The following is a 19,825-nucleotide window of genomic DNA, read 5'->3' as shown; positions in this document are numbered from 1 at the left end:
AGACAGGCTAAGGACACACACACAGCCCAGCTGGCCTAAGACTGTAGTAAATACACTGGGACTCAGAGAAGGGGGCATGCTGCAGGGGTAGGAGGCAGACCAGCTTGTTAGCAGAAATGTAATGGCAAGCCCAGGTCGGCTTCCCCTTTAAAGAAAAGAGATGAAGCTGAGCCAAGGAAGAAAGCCAGTCAGGGGTGGTAATTAACAATCAAAGCACCTTAGCTACTCTTTCCATGCTCCTCGTGGGTTCCCTGGACCCTGGTCCCACGCCTGTTTGAACCCTCCAACACTGCAGTGCCCACAGAGCTCAGTCCGACTTCATGGAAGTGTAGAGTCAGTAAAGAGTCTGTTAATTTAACGACTTGTCAACGGGAGCCTTTATTTAATTTAGCGGAGCTGGCATGAGTGCAGCCACATTAGGGAAATTCGAAAACTCATTTGTTTGAGAGCGATAATCTGCTGAAGGAAAAAAAAAGGTTCCCTTTAAAGTTCTTTAAAAAAAAAAAGAGGAACTGTATTGGAGACGGTCTCTGGCATGTACGGTACATGTGACTTCACCCCTACTGCGGGTTAGATCTGGAGCCGAGCTCTGGGGCTTGTGTAGTTCATGCTTTTGTTCCCCGAGCAGGCTCGTGCCAGGAAACGAGCTCCTGTGCTTTACTTGTGCGTTACTGCTGAGCCGGTGACAGTTCAGCTCAAGAAAACTCTCTGATCAGCCGATTTCACAGTTCTGGAATCATCCTTAATGGAGAATGGTAGAAAAAAGCCAGCATAGATAGAATTGACTGTTTATCATATTTTAAAAAATCCTTCTATGGATGTGAAAACACGTTTTCATGAGAAAGTTACACATTGGGGTGGAATATAAGACACTGTGTGTCGTCATTTTCCATACTAGACCAGCTGGAGGTGCTGTGTTCCTTCTGATTCATTGATCTAATCATCTTATTATGGTATTTCCCATGTTCTGACGTGTTTATTGAGGTGGTGTTTGCCTATGAAAAGGCAACATGTATAATATTAAAAATATTGGCTACAATTGATCGATAAATCCACTCATTCACCCATCCATTAATTGAGGATTCCAGGCCTCCTGTGAATACATTTGGCCAAATAAAGTCTCAATGAAGACTGTGGGTGAAATTAGGAGCACCTCTAAACCATGGGAAAACAGCGCCCTCCAGTGGATCAAGGTGCAACTTGTCACAGCCTCTAGGTACAGTATCACAGCACAGCAGTCTGGAAATGCACTCCCTCTGTCCAGTCCCTAGACAAGCTCATTAATATCACACACCAAGCAACAGGTCAGACTGGCAACTTTCAGAAGGGCCAAGATCAGCAACCGCAGACCCATCTGCAGAAATAATCCATCATGGATTTAAACTACCCCCTTTTCAATCTCCACCAGGATTTTTGTGAAATTACCAGGATTATTCTAATTCAGGTGTCACATATGAAAAATGAAAGTACTCAATCATTCTTAACAGTGCTCAGTATACCAATAAATACATCAAAATGCAAATCTCTTAACAAAAAAACCCTTTGCCAACAATCTTTATCTGATCAATCCATACACCTCCTCCACTAGGACTTTGGAAACAGAGCGACAGTCAGGTATTTCCCGAGCATCAGAAGAATTATTTATAATCTGCCATTCAGCAGGAGGACCTGCCTGCGAAGTATTTTCTGAACCCAGTTTAAGAGCAGTGACCGGTCTTTATGTCACATTACTGTTTAGTAGAGCACACAGCCTGGCCTCAGGCAGAGCATCACAACCTGCACTTTGAAATGATCCGGATGAAGTCGACACACACTCACAGCAGCAAGTGAGCTCCAGCGATACTCTAAACTAGTTGTAGCAAAGCTTGGTCCTCCTACAGTGGTGATCTTTTTATCTACAGATCACCTCGGGGGGGGATTCAAAGCTTCGTCCCCCTGTAAAAAACAGCACCAGGAGCCCATTTCTCCAACGGAGAAGAGCTCTTATAACAAGTTGAACCGGCACATGCAAACACTAAAGTCTTGTTTTGAAAAGGATAAAAATAAATTCAGATATCTAGGTACGCACAGAGACAAAAATGCTCTATACTAATCTCATGTTTCTCTCGGCAGGATTATTTGAGGACATTTCGGAGCACATACAGTAACACACAACTCCCTGCACCCTCTTTTAAGTCTCCTTGCTACTACAAGAATTTTTGGGCTGGATAACTAGTGTTATGTGTTACCACAGCCCCCTGCTGCTCGCTACATCAAAGCTGTTTTAAAGATTGAGAAAGCTGGGGCTCTGGGAGAAGGAAGGTGGAGGGAGGGGTGGTGGTGGTGGGGGGGGGGGGCGGACAATGGAAGCCTATTTATAGCTGACAGCACCCCCAAACAAGTTACGACACCCTTCAGAAAAACAATGCATCTCTTCAGAACAGCTAAAAAAACAATCTGCCCCGGCGTGAAAAAAGGAATAGTTTTACCCACACTCACGATTTTTTCGGATGTCCCCCCTCGAGATATGGTGGTCCCGTTGAGTCCCACGAGAGACGGAAGGGTCTGGGACATCCAGTTAGTCACCATGGCCATGGTACTGAGCACAGCCCCTATCTTCAGCAGCGGCACTGTCATTGCGAGCGCGGAGTCTTGCCGCCCGGGGCCCCCTGCGGCCCCAGCCCCTCTCTGTCAAAGGCCAGCCCGGGGGGATGAGCCTCACGCCCCCCTCCCCCCCCCTTCTCCTTAAACCCCCCCCCTCCCTGCCTCTCCAACTTCAAGAGAAAAAGAAAAAAAAATGCTGTAGAGAGAGAGAGACAGACCAGAATGAGAAGGGAGAGCGACTTGAGTGAGAGAAAAGTAAAAAACAAAAATGAAACAGGCTTTTAATCCAGCAGCATTTCTCGCTTTCTCTCCTTCAGTCGCTGTGTCAAAAGGCTGTGCGAGCGTCTCTCTCTTATAAGCTTAGGGATAGAGAGAGAGGAGCCATCCTCACTGCTGTGCATTCGCACATACTCTCTCTCGTAACACAGCGCGCATCCAGGCTGCAAATCAGCTCTCCCTCACTCCCCTCCCCGCACCACTCTCGTTCTCCCGATGACGCTGTGCTTTCCCTGGACACTGGCCAGCCTTCGTCTTGACAGGGAGGGAGTTTGAGCTGTAACTAATAGCTCCCAAGGTCTTTGGGGAGGACAGCAGTGCAATAGGGCCTGATAGTGGTGTTCGTCTTTGGATGGGGGGGTTTGCAAATAGGAACACAAAGTGCCCACAACCTTTGCGATTGACCTCCTGTACTTGGAGGCCAGATCCCCCCTCCAAATAAAATATAATGAGGCCAGCAGGCAGGCTGGGTTAAAGACACAGCGCTCTATTTTAGAGTTTAGGTGTTTTTTTAAAAGAAAGTCACAGGTGCAAGTTTTTCCGAAGTCGTGCGGATTTCGGGATGTTTTCAAGTCATTGTCACTGAATGCGGTGCCAATGTGCCTTGTGGGCTCAAAGCATGTACAGCAAAGGCAATGATCAGCTCCTGTGAAAGATGAAATGCCAGCTTTCAGGGCTTCCCAATCTTGGTCTTCATGGCCATAGAACGTGCTGGTTTCCAATTCAGCAGCATGCTTATTTGAACACTTAATGGAACTAATCAATCCCATCATTAGAGCTTGTCATTATTTCAGCTGTGTGTTTTAAGTTGCCTATGCAACTTCATAGCTGACCTCAGAGATCTAGCAGTTGAAGTGCTGAAAACAGTACAGTAGATGTAATCCATCAAATTATCTGTTCGATTAAGGGCTCAAGAAATGAAGAGCTCATCTGGATTAAAAACCAGGAAAACTAGGACATCCTGGCCTAGTATAAGGTGCAACTGGAGACCAGGTGATTACACTATATCATTTTTAAGCACAGAATAATTTAGAAACATTCAGTGACGTTTCTCTTTGATCTCCTAACTGGTTGATTTTTACTGAACATCGCTTAGGAGGCTGCAGGTAGGCAAACATTCCCCTCCATCCCCAGTGTGCTGAAAAGGATTACATTTGTAATTAGAAATGAGAAAACGTATCAAATGCAAACACCTACTCTAATCTGAAATACCTTTCAGTACATGCCCGTCTAATTCATTAGGCTGCCATTTTTTTGTTAAAATGCACTTTAGGTTAATACTCAATCAGGACAGTTAAGTGTTGTAATAGCATTAGTAATTTAACATTTAATGGAGAGGATATGTGGTTTACGGTCAGCTATTTGCAGAAACTACTACAGGAAGTGGAAGAAATGATATTTTCAGGAATCAATAGCAATAATCTGGGGTTCTGCTGAAATGGCAGGGTAAGACAGCCTCATTCTACAGGACTTACAGGTGTCTTTGATTAGCAACTTACCAAGACACAGGGAAGAAAAATTACTTTAACCAATTAAATAAATGATCATGTCAATTAATAAATTAAGACAAGGAACAGAACGAATGGATGAAGGTGCTCAGCCCTGAAGAAACAGGCTTACACCGGTTTCTAACACTGGAGGACTTTCGGTCTGGATGCTGCACCAGGACGACTTCAGAAAAAAGATTTGTGTCTCAGTGAGTCAAAGACTCTGTCTTCTTGACCCAAGTGTCTGCGAGCAACAACCAGCCATCACTGAGCTGCGTGTGCCGATGAGCTGGCGACGATGAGAACACAGACTCAACCTCTGTCAGGTCACGTGCAGGCTCCTGGGGGGTCAGGGGAGGGTCAGGAGGAGGTCACGGCAAGGTCAGGGCTGTACAGAGGTGCAGCTTGATGCTGATTCAGGATCCCTACATTCTCCTACATTCAGCAGCACCAAGAACACACAAGCAGCTTCCTGAAGCCACACAAAAATTGGGACTAGAAATATAACAAGGAAAAGGTACAGTATGAAGATGACAGTAATTCATAAATACATACTGTACAGTGGTGTGAAAAAGTGTGTCCCCTTACTGATTTCTTATTTTTTTGCATGTTTGTCACACTGAAATGTTTCAGATCATCAAACAAATTGAAATATTAGACAAAGATAACACAAGTAAACACAAAATGCAGTTTTTAAATGAAGGTTTTTATTATTAAGGGAAAAAAAATTCCAAACCTACTGTACATGGCCCTTTGTGAAAAAGTGATTGCTAAAACATAAATCAACTGTGGTTTATCACATCTTTGGAAAGCTGAGTTCAATTTCTCTAGCCACACCCAGGCCTGATTACTGCCACACCTGTTCTCAATCAAGAAATCACTTAAATAGGACCTGCCTGATAAAGTGAAGTAGATCAAAAGATCCTCAAAAGCTAGACATCATGCTGCGATCCAAAGAAATTCAGGAACAAATAAGAAACAGAGTAATTGAGATTTATCAGTCTTGAAAAGGTTATAAACACATTTCAAAAGCTTTGGGACTCCAGCGAACCACCGTGAGAGCCATTATCCACAAATGGTGAAAACAGGGAACAGTGGTGAACCTTCCCAGGAGTGGTCGGCCGACCAAAATTACCCCAAGAGCGCAGCAACGACTCATCCAAGAGGTCACAAAAAACCCCACAACAACATCCAAAGAACTGCAGGCTTCACTTGCCTCAGTTAAGGTCAGTGTTCATGACTCCACCATAAGAAAGAGACTGTGCAAAAATGGCCTGCATGGCAGAGTTCCAAGACAAAAACCACTGCTGAGGAAAAAGAACATAAAGGCCTGTCTCAGTTTTGCCAGAAAACATCTTGATGATCCCCAAGACTTTTGGGAAAGTACTCTGTGGACTGACGAGACAAAAGTTGAACTTTTTGGAAGGTGCGTGTCCCATTACATCTGGCATAAAAGTAACACAGCATTTCAGAAAAGGAACATCATACCAACAGTAAACTATGGTGGTGGTAGTGTAATGGTCTGGGGCTGTTTTGCTGCTTCAGGACCTGGACGATTTGCTGTGGTAAATGGAACCATGAATTCTGCTGTCTACCAAAAAATCCTGAAGGAGAATGTCCGGCCATCTGTTCGTGACCTCAAGCTGAAGCGCACTTGGGTTCTGCACCAGGACAATGATCCAAAACACACCAGCAAGTCCACCTCTGAATGGCTTAAGAAAAACAAAATGAAGACTTTGGAGTGGCCTAGCCAATGTCCTGACCTGAATCCGATTGAGATGTTGTGGCATGACCTTAAAAAAGCGGTTAAGGCTCGTGGCTGAATTACAACAATTCTGCAAAGATGAGTGGACCAAAATTCCTCCACAGCGCTGTAAAAGACTCATTGCCAGTTATCGCAAACGCTTGATTGCAGTTGTTGCTGCTAAGGGTGGCCCAACCAGTTATTAGGTTTAGGGGGCAATCACTTTTTTACACAGGGCCATGCAGGTTTGGATTTTTTTTCCCTTAATAATAAAAACCTTCATTTAAAAACTGCATTTTGTGTTTACTTGTGTTATCTTTGTCTAATATTTCAATTTGTTTGATGGTCTGAAACATTTCAGTGTGACAAACATGCAAAAAAATAAGAAATCAGGAAGGGGGCAAACACTTTTTCACACCACTGTACTGTACCTACACAGGTACACAATAATGCACTCATAAATAAGATTGATGATAGTTTTCAGTTCCAGTTTATATTTTTGAATATCTTTCAAATGCTTCATTAGTTGTTGTGCGTGTCTGATAGTGTGTTGTGAGTAAATATTGAACTGTGGATGTACAGTACTTGTTAGATATTTCAGTTCCCGTGCAGAGTTAAGAGGTGGTCCTGTGGTGAAGGGGTCATCCTGCCTCAGGCATGACCAAGCCCTGAGGCTAGACAGCAGGTCTCTCTCATTTTTACTTATTAATTCATTCAATAATTAATTCAGTATTCTAAGCCAACAACATCCCCTCCTTTAACCAGTGCAATGTGCTTGAACACTGGTTCTCACTGCCTGTGTGCTCTCTGTGATACTATTGCTTTCTATCAGTAACAAAACACGTTATTGTGTTTTCTGTGCTTTTCCTAAGGGAGTAAGGGGGGAGTGTGGAGCAGTAGTTAGGGCTCCAATAAGGGTGGGTGGAGTGAGGCCTGACCCAGCCTTTCCCACAGCTGGTGTGGGGCCGGTGGGGGAAACAGGTTGGAAGCACTGTCCCGCAGTGGGGATGGGTCTATAGCTCATATACAGGCATGCTGCGAACATCATAGGGAGGAGGGGCTTGGCCCAGCTTACTCAGAGCTCTCCTCCATTTATAAGGTGTGTCATGCCTTAACGCAGGTCAGGCTGTCAGACTTGATTGAGTCTGTCATGTGATTTGCTGTACAACCAAGATGGCTGAGCTTTTGCCACACAGGCAGCTGGAGGCAGAACACAAATATGGCCGGGGATCAGTGGTTCTACAGATTAATGTCTAGAATTTGCCTGCTCTCGCATCGCAAAGTGTGCTAAGGCTGGTCTTTTTTAACAAATGGCATAGTCTGAACTCAGGCTTCTGTGAGCAGGGGATACAACTGACTGTCAGGTCTCTGGCCTCACAGCCAGAGAGATTCATCCGGCATCTTTCTGGGGTTTGCTGAGCGCACACAGCTCGCGGACGCTGCCGCGCTGGAGATGGGACAGTCGGATGATGGACAAAAATAATATTTTGTGTCTCTGGAAATTTGTGCCTTTTTTGTGTGATCATGGATGGGTGTGTATGGATTTTCTCACACACCCTGTGGACCATTTTCATAGGAAATATGGATGTTTCATTAGAGGCTCGTTCCTCTTTAACTAATTATTTGTTTGGGGCTCATCAATCCCACCTCTGGTACTTCCCATTAGTTCACAAGCTGAAGCAACCAATTACCCAGTTGAGCAATAAATTACACTCTTGTAAATTACATACAGCATATTACAATGCATGCAATATTTATTAAAGAATCAAAAAAACAAATGAAAGATGGAGTTCAAACATGATCTCTTTGAGGTGTAAATGAGTAAAACCCCTTTGTGTGACTTGCACTTTGGAGACCGATTATCCTGACAGGAGCTCTCCCTGGTGCACGGATCCAATCCTGGTGCTGGAGAGCTGGTGTGTCTGCGGGTTTTCCTCCTACCTCAGCTCTTAACGACTTTAATCAGCTCGTTGTTGGCCTAAGAGGACCAGTTTAATGTCTTCTCCCATCTCTTAAGGTGCTGCTGCTTTAAAGAGACCTAGAAAGCCTGCAGAATCACCAACCCTCCAGGACCAGGATTAGTCAATTCAGACCTAATGTGAACGTTTCAAGCAAGGAATTCACTTCTGTATCTGTCCTGATGTACATGCGCTCGTCTTAATTCGATTAGGTCTGACAGTAATTGATCTAGATATGACCCTGCGTCTATGCTGTGGGTGGAGGGGCCCTGCCTCCTCTGTGAACCATCCATTCTGTGGTGTGGAAACATGGCAAGAGAGACCTCTGCTGGCAAAAAAGTGGAAGTGCATCTTGGCAGTACAATTTGACAACAAAAAACATACTGTATATAAAGAAAAACATAAGGTGGAACCGTAGGAGAAATCAGCAGGATGGGCTGAATCACCTTCTTCTCACTTGTAACCCATCCTTTTTCAGAACACACTGCAAATGGATCACGCATTCATTTCCTCCTAAAATGTTCCTACTAAATATAGTATGCATGGTCATAGGGTGGCATTATGCTGTTCTAAACCCCAGTTCCAGCTTTGAAGTGTGTCTGCACCTATAGCAAAGGACATCTCTGTCAGAGTCATCTCTTTACACAAAGGCTGGTGGGAGTTTGGAGCAAACTCTTAACAACCCAACCGTGTTGTTGAAGCCGATACCCTGGCTTCCTTCAAGAAAAGGCTGGGTGAGTTCTGGGATCAATCACTTTGAAAACCCCAACAGACAAAAGTCCTCATCTTATTTGTCATCTTATGTTCTCAGAAGTGGCCATGTTCTCTTTCCCATTGCCAGATGATATTAGCTACAAAGGAACAAGTGATAGGTTTATTCCATGCTGAAAAAAAGAAGGAAAACAACGTTTTGGCCGTGAAACATTGTGTTTTTTCTTCTTTTTTTCAGCATGGAATAAACATATTACCTGTTCCTTTGCAGCCTACACATGCTGACGCAGCTACCCACCTGAACTACTCCATATAAGCTACAGACAACAGCAGCAAATGTCTATACCATATTTGCTCAAAAGGCCCTACAGCTGAGAAATAGCTGTCAAAACAGTCAAACCCATGAGGTTTAATTTTGGACAAGTAATTTCTGCACTGTACTGTACATACTACACAGATGCATTTGAAGAGCTTTCAAGTCTCGAGAACTGATGTGCTTTATTAATTTTCAGCAAAAGGAGGATAAAACATAAAACAAGTCATATTTTCAGACAGAAACAGGATCTGCTGCACTCAAAAAACAACACCCTCAAGAAATGGAACAGCAGTAATTCTTCCTCACTGCACACCAGCGTCTCATGTAAGTTGGGCAAGACTGTCCCCATGTGGTGAAAAGCTAGAATACAGCTGGAAATTTGTGTTCTGCCTCAGGAGCCTTTCCAGATCGGGCATTCACCAGCTTGCAAGATTCAGTGTTGACAGAAGTGTCATTTTATTATGATGCTCTACAGATGCAATGATTAGAAAATACAGACAGCACTGCTAATGAGGGCAAAATTGAATTAAACCACCTGCGTACTGTGCCGCGAAGTTCAATACCAGAAAAGACTCTAGTTAAACAAGTTGTACAAAGCATGATACTGTTTAATTAAATTACTGCTTGTGGAAACGGAGATGGACTGCTCAACTAGAACGACCTTTCTTAAATTAACTTTCCGGGTGATAATAGACTGTATGTTAAAACATTGTTAAAACAGGATGGGTCTGATCCTTTAAAAGGCCCATGTTTCAGTCGTGTGCTAACACCCATTCACCAGAGTCATACAAATCATTCATACACTTGGGAAATGTGATAGCGTTTTCCACCCTGTGGCTGAACCTAGACTGGGTCTAAACAGCTGCAGCTCACAGTACACATACTCCTTTTTCTCTATTGATTGTCACATCTATCCATTATAATACATTTCCTGAACCAGCCTTCTGGTCCATCACAATCCTTGCTTACTCTGTAGCAAATCTACTGCCAGTGAGGGATGCCAGTGTAATACCAGCTTGAACACCAGCCTTCTTCTGTTCAGAAACAGGACAGCCCTGCCCTCCCAGCCCTCAAGCCTCACCCCCTCTCTCCCTGGGCTGATGCTAAATCAGGTCCTGCCCAGGTTGGGAAAGAGAGGACACTGGCTCAGGCTAAGCCCCTGGGCTTGGTAGCTTGACAGTTTCTGTGTGTTACGCCTTTGTCCATCTCCCATTGGTGTCTTCAAGATTTCATGTTTAAAGTTTTTCAGCGTACTAATTTCAGATAATATTTAGGATTTTTAGATTATATTTGATATAATGATTTTTTTAAACCAATATAAACATGTCTCCCGAACTCCAGTTTAAGCCAGTAATGCACAGATTTTACGGGTTGTACGGATATGTACAGTTTTGATGTGTGGTGACAAATATTGGTGTCGGTCCATGTTAACCTGTTCGCCTTCTGCTGTGAAGTGTGTGTAGGCATAGAGGACCTGAACATGCGATGAGGTCAGAGGTCACTGCTCTTAGTGGGGTGTATAACCAACAACCAAGGGGGACAACACAAAGGGGGATATAGACCCTGCAGATAATACTGTTCACTCAAGACAGCTGCAAGCTTCCAGTCTTTGAGAGGTATGGTTATGCCAGGTTATGCCAGTGTTGGCTTTCAAGAGGCTTGTTGTTTAGTTAAAAGGCCGGTCTTTCTTTGAGGTTGTTTAAACTGATTTATTTTTTCTCATTTATTCATCTTTAACTTGTTTGTCACATGTGGGATGACTCATGCCTCTCCTGCTAGAGCTTCTGCAGAGTGTTTGAAATTAAATTTCACAGACACGGCATGTTATCACTGGTCATCTCTCCTTACTAGCGAAAACAAAAACAGTCTAAATATAAAGGCCATTAACTTGTTTGCTTTAAGTCATTTTTAGCAACAATTTATTGAATTACATCAGTTCTGGGGGCTGCTTTGTATAGCCCATGCTAACAAGTGTAATGTTCCTAGAGTGTCTTTGACAATCCCACAGATTAAACTTGACTTCCTTAAAAGACTGCGTTTGCGGATGGATGTTTCATGGGGGAACAAAAATTATTTCCTTTTTATAATGGTAGTTTGAAGAGAAGACATTTATTATATAGGCATGTGCACTGACAGTGAGGCCTCCAAAATCATGCTGTTTGGTACTCCTTTTGCATTGGGTGTAACATACAGTAGTTACAGTATAATGCATTTGAACATCTTCTGTGTAATGCATTTAAATCCTGGATCCTGAATTACGGACCTTTTTTTTTTAACAAATTCCAATAATGACCACTCCAGTTGCTGGTCATTAATGGGATTTTGCAAAAAAATGAACTGGGACGGACTCTTCCCTTGGCTAACTTTGAGACTATAAGATAGCTGCATTTTACGGCAAAAGTTATTCTTCTAAAAAAAGAAAGAAGCACAGTGCACACAGAAAGAACACCCAGGAGGCAATTTATCATCTTAAGATAATGAGTTATGTTCCTTGACAGTTTTTTTTAATTAAAATCCCAATTGTATTGAAGCCCTGAGGAGAGACTTGGTTTCTGCTTAAGTGTTAGTGTTACATGAACCTGTATTTACTTGAGTTTCAACTCGAGAGCAGTCAGATGGACAGCTTTCCTGTTGTTTAAAAGACACAGCTGAACTGTAATTGTAGCTTAAAGCAGTTTTTGAGTGTCACATCTGCACGTTACATAATCAAGCAAACCTTGAGATTAAGATGTACTGTATATGCAGACATTTTTCTGCTCACAAAAAACAATAGTTAGAAAAACAGACTGATAAATGTAGGAATGATCAGAAAAAAATGAGAAAATTACTACATTAAAACACTTGATTTTCTGGCAATACCAAAATCTCAAAGATTCAGTGGTGTAAATGGTGCTGTTTCCCGGAAGCATTTATCACCGAGCACAGTGAGGGAATTTTCTCAACAGAAGACAGAGAGTCAGTCACAGGTATTTGAGAACTTGATTGTGAATTCAGACAGAAGGAAAAGCCTTAGAAAGTAAGGGAAAAGGATGCTTCGTTCTTTCGAAAGCCCTTCAGCTGTCAGAGCAAGCAGTGCCCCTTGAAGAAAGAGGGATACACATGAAAGGATTAATGAAGTGCTGCGAGACAACAGTGATTTCTGTGGTCGCTAATGTGGGCTTGAACAGATGGCGCGGCCATTCCAATTAACAAGAAACCGGCACCCTCCTGTTGGCATTTGATCTTGTCTGCTCCGCCTGTCCGCAGCCCTGCGGCAGCATGCCTGCTCTGTCTTCTGTCGCTCACACTTACCAGACCAGGCTCAAAGTGAGAGTCACCTCTTCACACAAAGAGTAGTGGGTGTCTGTGTTAAAAAGGAGCCAATTGTTTAAGTGATTTTAAAGATATTCAAATATCAGATGGGCTTCTCCCTGTTTGCAACCTTTCTTAAGTCCTCAGTTTCCTAGCAGCAGTGTCTTCAATTTTGCCTTTTAATCAAAGTTGGCATCTCACAGAGTTTTGCTCCAGAAGCAGAGTCAGTTTTGGGTGATGAATTATGGCAGAATAATGGCATATGCTCTCAAGGGAGAATGCCGACACGGGAGACAGAATAGGACATCAAAAAGGCTATAAAAATAAAATATTTAATTAAACAAGGGAGGTTATCCATATGCCTGTTAATAACTAATGGTTTTAGAACTTGTTTCTGGATTTCTGCAAGTGGGGAAAGAATGGAAGGTGGGATATACAAGAGATGAAGGGAACTATAAACTTTGCAATATGGACAGGACCTTGAATTAACTCCCAATGGATTTTCATTAATCTATTGCCAAGACACGTGTATGGTACAGTAGGATAAATATTGTTCATTGCACAACTGAGTCATTGGAGAAGGAAGTTTTAAAGCTTCAGTTCCTGCATGTGAGCAAGTTACATGTTGCCCACCTGGCATGGAAATGGCGTTGTCCTCGCCAGCGCAGTGTCTGGATGCGTGCAAGCGTTCCCTGATGTGGGCCGATTGTTCTGAGGAAGGTGGCCAGCTGTTTGAGTGAACCAAGTGGGGGAATCGATTTGACAGCCTGTCATGTAGTGTGCGTGATACCACCCTGCAGGCAGGAATATGTGCACCAGAGTGTGTCTTTTTAAACAGACTCCATGAACTCCTTTGAGATTTAAACCAGGAGATCAGTGAAGGAACTGGGTCAGCCCTCATCGCCAAAGTGTCAGTTAGACCAGTCCAATGCCTGGTCTGCTATGAGCTGCTTGAATGCATCAGATGCCGATTGTCTGTTCTCAAGCACAGAAGGTCAGCCTTGGGCTTCCTTAGCTAGAATGACTTTGGGAGTTTAGTTAGTGAGCTATGCCAAGCCAGTACTTCCTGCGGAAGAGGCATGTACTGCATGTCAAATGTCTTCTTGGTTTAAGCCTTATCCTTTGGAAACAATTTTTAGGACAGGGTTGTGGGGGCTCTGAGCGAGGAGTGACAACCTTTGAGTTACATATTAAATTTTCAGCACAGGAGGGACAAATCATAAAGTCTGCATGTGGGAGAAATAAGGTCTTGTTTCACAAATACTTTAGACCCCTGGCAGATGTTGCTAGGAGGCAGGTTTATCAGGTTGCATGAGACAAAGTTACCGTAAAAAATTCTTTGGAGTTTTTTGGAGGAGGGATTCTGTAGCCCTAGATGTCTAGGAGCCTGGATCAGACCTGGGTTCTGAGCTCTGCTGCCAAACTTCCTACAAGCTGTGCTAGAGCTTTGATGCCTCGGCATGTCGCTGATGGAGTTACCACCTGTCTCCTACGTCTGCAGCAGGTCCCAGACCTGGACCCTTCACGCTTGAGAGAAATAATCAAGTAGAAAACGAGAGGCTTCGACTTTGGTTTGAACCAAATCCTATTTTAATAGCATTGCCTAGGGTCCTCTCTAGTATTGTCTCTGTGGATTACGCTGGGAGAAGTGACAGATAATTCTAAAATAAAAATTCTAAACATAGTCCCAGAGCCTGAGCCTTTTCGGACTGGATCAGGTAGTTTAGCTTAATCAGACAGTTGTCAATGTCATGGAACTCGCTCTGTCCTGCTTCCACAAATCCTAGCTGGAGTAACGCAGTAACAAAAGCTGGCAAATTTAACATCCATGACTGCTTCAGAGGCTAGGTTTAGCAACAAGCGTATTTCTTTTCTGAACAGTCACAATAACAAAGTAGCTGGGTTTTTAAAAGCCTGAGATGAAGAAAGAGAAGAATAAGAACTCCGCCATGCTGAGTAATGGCAAGTTGCAATGAAAGCCTATTTATTGGTCTTTTCAGCGGTGCAGATTACCTAACGATACAATCTGCTTTTAAAAGCTTTGCCTCTTGTTCCGTTCTTATTGGGACCAGGCAGAGACAGGAGGAAAGATTGCAAAAGACACGAACGCAGCTTTTCAATCGCAGCCAGAGGTCAACAGGGCCAGGCAGACGCACTGAAGCACAAAGCGCTGTGCAGTATCTGCCGTGCCTCTGTGCAATTGCTGGAGTTTTACAGCACAGCGGGTCCTCTCCTGGCACAGTTGCTCCCAACACAGTGCAACACGTGTCTTGTTCAAGGTGCCTGGAGAAAGCATGGAGAGACAGCTAGAATCCTCTGCTAATGCCGCAGTGAAATCCCTTACTCTTCATGGGACAGAGCCGCTGTGTCACTGGGTTAACGTGACTGTGCTCTTCTGGGTGGAGGTATTTGAAATTTTCATTGCTCGTCTTTAGTTTCTGTGTTTCAAAACACTAATATTCTAGTGAAGGTTATGTATACAGTTTGTCTCAGATTTGGGACTTGCCATGTTAACTTTTTTATACTCTAAAAGCATTTTCCTAATGCATTGAATCTTAGGATATATACCTACAGTAAAAGTACTTAATCTAAATAAAGACCTTACATGTAGAATATTGTATATACTTCTGGTCATCAAGACATCTAAAAATATACTGATGGTCTCTAATTAGTTCATAGGAAATAAAACAGGTACACTCCCGGGCGCAACAAAATGTCCTACACTGAAATGCATTTAAAAGAACTGAATCTTTTCTTTTTTCTCCTTGAAAAATCAACCTAGTGGTCTGCTTCTGAAGTGACAGTGAAACACTAACCAGGCAATACAAGTGAAAACGTAGGAAAACTGCATTTAATACTGGGGGTGGGGTCTTTACACAAAGTGTGGTGGGAGTCTGGATCAAGCTGCCCAGCTACTTTGTGGAAGAAGGTACTCTGGCTTCTTTCAAGAACTGGCTGGATGAGATGGTTGAATCACTTATGTAGTAAACACCAAGCAATTAAAATGATTGCTTTTTCATTTTTAAAGAGGCATTTCCTATTCTCCATTCTAATGTAATAGTAGCTCCCATTTTATATAAGATTTTATATATTTTGCACTTAGGAACAGTTTCATATGCTGCAGCAATACAAACTCATCATGCTAGAACTTATGTTGTTGTCAATACTCTATACACGTTTGTGATCTTATTGGTACATACTGTATAGTGCAACATTTGTGAATGAGAGTAATATCGAATCACATGGTTGTTTGCAGCACCAGGGCAAACACCTTGTGGATCTTGTCTTGCAGTGGCAAACCTAATCTATTTATATTTATTATTATTCTCAATAACACAAGGGGGCAGCAAAGTGTTAGGATAGCTGAGCTGAAGTCACTGAAATCTTTCTGCAGTGAAAGTGAGACGATTCATCCAGTGTGCTTTACAGAATTTGTCTGCCATGTCCTGTTAGGAGTATTGAAAGCCCTATTATCGAGGAGTCATTGTCAGAGAGGTTTGCTGTAATCTTAGATGCTTCTCAAAATTCTCTTTCCTCTGAATTCAACAATAGTCCTTCAGTGTTACTTCAATGATTGTTATTAACGTCATAGTAAGACCAGCTGTTTAAAATGAGCCGAACACTGGGGATTTCCTGCGACAGTCCGTTTGTTTGCTGTTATAGGTTGTCCTTAAATCGTCCTCTTCCAACAGTGTAAATGGTCGATTCAGGTAGACTGTTGGCTAATGCAACAGCTATCCTTTTACAGGGCTGCAGGATGTTCAGGTTTTTGTTTTTAATATTATACCAAAAAAACGTCCCTGCTTAAGTGCTTACAATGAAGGCGACCCATTAGGAATCAGTCAGCCCTATGAGCTGTTAGCTGTGCGTCCCCTGGAAGACGCTGGCCCTGTGCTGCTGGACTAATTAGGTGTCAGGCACTGCATATGTCTCAGTACATCAGCTGGGACAGCCCAGTTCACAAATCCATTTACCCCAGGATGCTAAGTGTCCAGATTATTAGGATCCCCTAGTCGAATGGTGAGACCCTGGATGGCAGGCAGCGGGGGTCTCTAGGAGCCGGAGATAAAGGTCTCCTCCAGGTCTCAGTCTGGTGGCTGGAGCAGGCCTTCCTTACTCATGCCTGGTGTAATTCCCTCCTGTGCCTCCAGGCACTGCAGTGCAGAACCACTTTAGCAAGTCCAGTTTTGGGACGAAAGGGGTTTGCACTATTTCTTCGATTGTTTGGCACAAGAATGTTAAAAATGAACTGTTTTCTTGGCACATTCATTTCGTAGAATTTTATTAAGTGCAAGTTCATCAAAAATTTAGCCCTGGTAGAAATGTCCTTTGTTTTACTGTAGCTAAAAGTACATAGTCCAAACCTGGAATGGGTTTGCTTGTGCTTGTTGTCTCCAGGGTCCGACAGCTGAAACCTTTTTTTTAATTTCGGCCAGAATGCAAATCCGAAGGGGCACAGCAGCAGTGTTTATGGGAAAGTGGCAGGGCGGCGTGGGATACTGTAGCATCTGCATGAAAAGGCAGCAGCCACGTTCGATAAGACACAAGCAGACGACAGACACTAATTACAAGAGACCTTATTCCCCCCCACCACCCTTCACCCCCCTCGTCCGTCCTGCTCCCTCGACAGGCAGAGACTAGGAGAGGGAAGTGTTATTCCCGGGAGCTATTGGAGAATGGCACAGCTCCCCTGTGATGTGCATCTCTTTATTTATCCCCCACACCCTGCGGAAGAATTAAATCAGCTGTTTGCAGAATCTGACAGCTATTTTCTTTCCTTTTCTGTCCTCACAATTAAAGGGAAGGATTTTAGTGTTTGTTCCTTTATTTCCTTCACATGTTACAGTAAGAGGGAGGACTTCTACGTACAGTATGTAGCATGCTGTTGCTAAGCTTTCTACAGTACGTCTGTCTTCTTCAGCAGTCACAGCAGGAGCACCACGGGGTCTGCTAGCTATGGCATGCTTGTCCTGTAAGCCTCTAGTGATATACTTGTAGTGCTGCAGATCTCCAGTCAGCGATAATGCAGGAGGTGTGATTGTAGGGCTGAACGAATGGATAGTGGGCAGTAAAGCCAAATCACAATTTTCATTTCAAGCTCAGGACTTGATTGCTGCCTTTCAGCCTGAAATGATGCTTTCTCATCACAGAAGCTCCACTTTCACAATCAGAAACAGGCTGTTCGAGATTGGACAGCACACTGGAAGTCCCATTTTTTTTCGAAAAGATAGGTCTGAGTGCCCTGCTACACACGGAGCTAATTTTACTGCTCAGCCAGGGACAAAACTACAGTATAAGGTGAAAAGAACTTTTAAAGAGCCAGGCTTCAAGAAAATGTCTGTTTCTCTTAAAGTCTTTTGTGTTTGTATTTTTTGTTACACAGATATTTTCCCACATGAAAAAGAGGTACATTTGTCTAATGTCCTCTTAGATCACAGAAGTTATAATTTGGCTCCACATTTAAAGGGCATGTCTAATACTGGAAAGGGGTTCTGTCAGAACTCCTGGTACAGTACTTTATAAGCCCTCACCAGGCTTATTAATTGTAGTTTGATTTGGGGTACCAGTTGCATTCACCTCTTCTACAGGGACCAATCTCTTTTCCTCCTCTGCCCAGTTTGATGGGATTTAAATGCCCTGTATGAAAAAATCATCCACTTGAGTTTATTTTTTCTCTCTCAATCTTGTCCCTTATAAGTCTAAGTTTTTTTGACAGTGCTGCTGTGTCTATTTTTTTATCCTCAAAGAGGAAAGAGGCACAGTGCTGGGAATCGCTGGCACACGTATAAGCTCACCCAGGGCACAGCGCACAGCATCCCTAATACGGTTGGACACATACATTACTGCACAGGCAGCTTGGCCTTTTGTGACAATGATACTGTCTGCAAGGCCAGAAAACAGGAGTAATAGAGCAAATGCAGAACTCGGGGCTTATCAATGTCCTTTTTGTCCTCGCTCTTTCTAACTGTGCAGAAATAGACAGCACGCTAGAATCTGCTCTCGGTTCAGACAGTTCACCCCCACCTGAACCCTCACCCTGCTGCAGAGGCTCCCACGGCTCTGGGTGTGAAAGTGTGTAATGACATCTCCCTCCTCTCTTACACCGGGAGCACCTGTCTTCCTCCCGGGAAAAGCCTCGTGCCCACAGCCGCAGTTCTGACCACAGGCACACCTCCACAGAATCAGGCCGGTTTCGGAGATCTGCTACGGGAGAGTGTGCACACTGTACGGAGATGGATCCCGCAAATAACGTGGAAAAGAAATGAAGGGTGCCCCCAAAATGCTGTAACAACACCCCATGAACTGTAGAGCTGTGTTAAGGGTAGAGCCAGAGGCTACGGATGCTCCAGCAGGTGGAGGGGAGGTGGCTGATCATGGCTCCTGTCTTCTGCTGGGTCATTTTACAGTACTGTATGTCAAGAGAACCCAAAACAGCAGCATCATAGCCTTGTCGCCTATTCTTGTCAGCACGGATGGGATAGGAAACAGAATGGCAGCTGTGTCTACCAGGTTGGGCTGCACCTCAGTGAGTCTTTTCTATATGTAAAGCACTTTGGGATGAATAGTCCTATATAATTGCAGAGTATTATTATTAACCCACAACAGGTTTATAAACACATCGAATATACTGATGATAATACTCCAAATCAACTTGTTTTCTACACTCTGCTTTTTTTCATATCAGTTGGTCTTTTCAGTGTTTTGCTCACTGTGCGGGGCTCGGGCCAGTGGTCGGGTAGCCTCTGTCTCTCTGCCCCCCTCATCCCCTACTCTCACCTCTGCCACAAGAGCAGGAACCTGACGCGAGTTCCTGGGTTCCCATGGTAACAGCTGGGGCTCAGGCCCAGGTTGTGTGCTAATGGGCGCGTGCTGCTGCTGCGCGAGTTACGCTCTGTTACTCAAGCGCCTGCTGGCACGTTTTGGGTCGGAGCGCGTCGTGTGGCAACGGGCTTGCTGATTGAGCCTGCTGCTGCTGTTTTTATTTAGTTTTCAAGGGACGTCAGCCGGGAAGGGGCACTTGTGTTTGCATTTGCCTCATCGTCAGAAGCAGTGCTGTGGCTCGGACACCTGCCTTCATCCGCTCCCTGATCCGCGCGCGTGTGCGGCCGTGTGGGCGCGTGGGACCGGCTGACCTTCTGGGCAGTCCGAGCCGGCCGTCTGCGGTCGAGGCCGGATGAGTCTCCGACGTTGTTCAGCTGCTAAGCAACTGACCGAGTGGGATAAAAGCACAAGACCATCTGCAGATCACAGGAGCCGGCCTGTCTTGCTTGTTTTGGTAGCTTGGTGGCAGAGCGCATCTGAGATTCATCCAGCCGTTTCTCAAAGGAAAGCAGGCTTTGGGTCTTCATCACCTGGCTCCACACACCCACAACTCTTTGGCAAATAATCTCGTTCTTTTTTTTTCATAACTTCCTTGGATTAAAATTCCAAACTTTTTGCAAGATACCCAATCACTCTG

At 44.0% G+C, this 19,825-nt stretch overlaps 1 protein-coding gene and 1 long non-coding RNA gene across 4 annotated transcripts in view; one reads left to right on the top strand and one right to left on the bottom strand.

The window, feature by feature from the left end:
* The window catches only part of LOC138241837 (uncharacterized), a 301,671-nt gene that overhangs the window by 172,488 nt on the left and 109,358 nt on the right, over positions 1 to 19,825 (top strand). The window lies entirely within an intron of this gene.
* The window catches only part of olfm2a (olfactomedin 2a), a 115,853-nt gene that overhangs the window by 63,421 nt on the left and 32,607 nt on the right, over positions 1 to 19,825 (bottom strand). Inside the window, exon 1 of one of the 3 annotated variants that reach the window (XM_015349046.2) lies at positions 2,473 to 3,046. The exons of 1 other annotated variant lie outside the window; for it this stretch is intronic. In XM_015349046.2, the coding sequence (XP_015204532.2) occupies positions 2,473 to 2,616 (144 nt within the window). In that variant the 5' untranslated portion in view covers positions 2,617 to 3,046. Of the gene's footprint in view, positions 1 to 2,472; positions 3,047 to 19,825 lie in introns of those variants that run through there. One more of the 3 variants, XM_006631577.3, reaches the window with a different exon arrangement.

The sequence above is a fragment of the Lepisosteus oculatus genome, chromosome 11, assembly GCF_040954835.1.
Source record: "Lepisosteus oculatus isolate fLepOcu1 chromosome 11, fLepOcu1.hap2, whole genome shotgun sequence".
In the NCBI taxonomy this organism is placed as follows: domain Eukaryota; kingdom Metazoa; phylum Chordata; class Actinopteri; order Semionotiformes; family Lepisosteidae; genus Lepisosteus; species Lepisosteus oculatus.
This window is presented reverse-complemented; position numbering and strand designations above follow the sequence as displayed.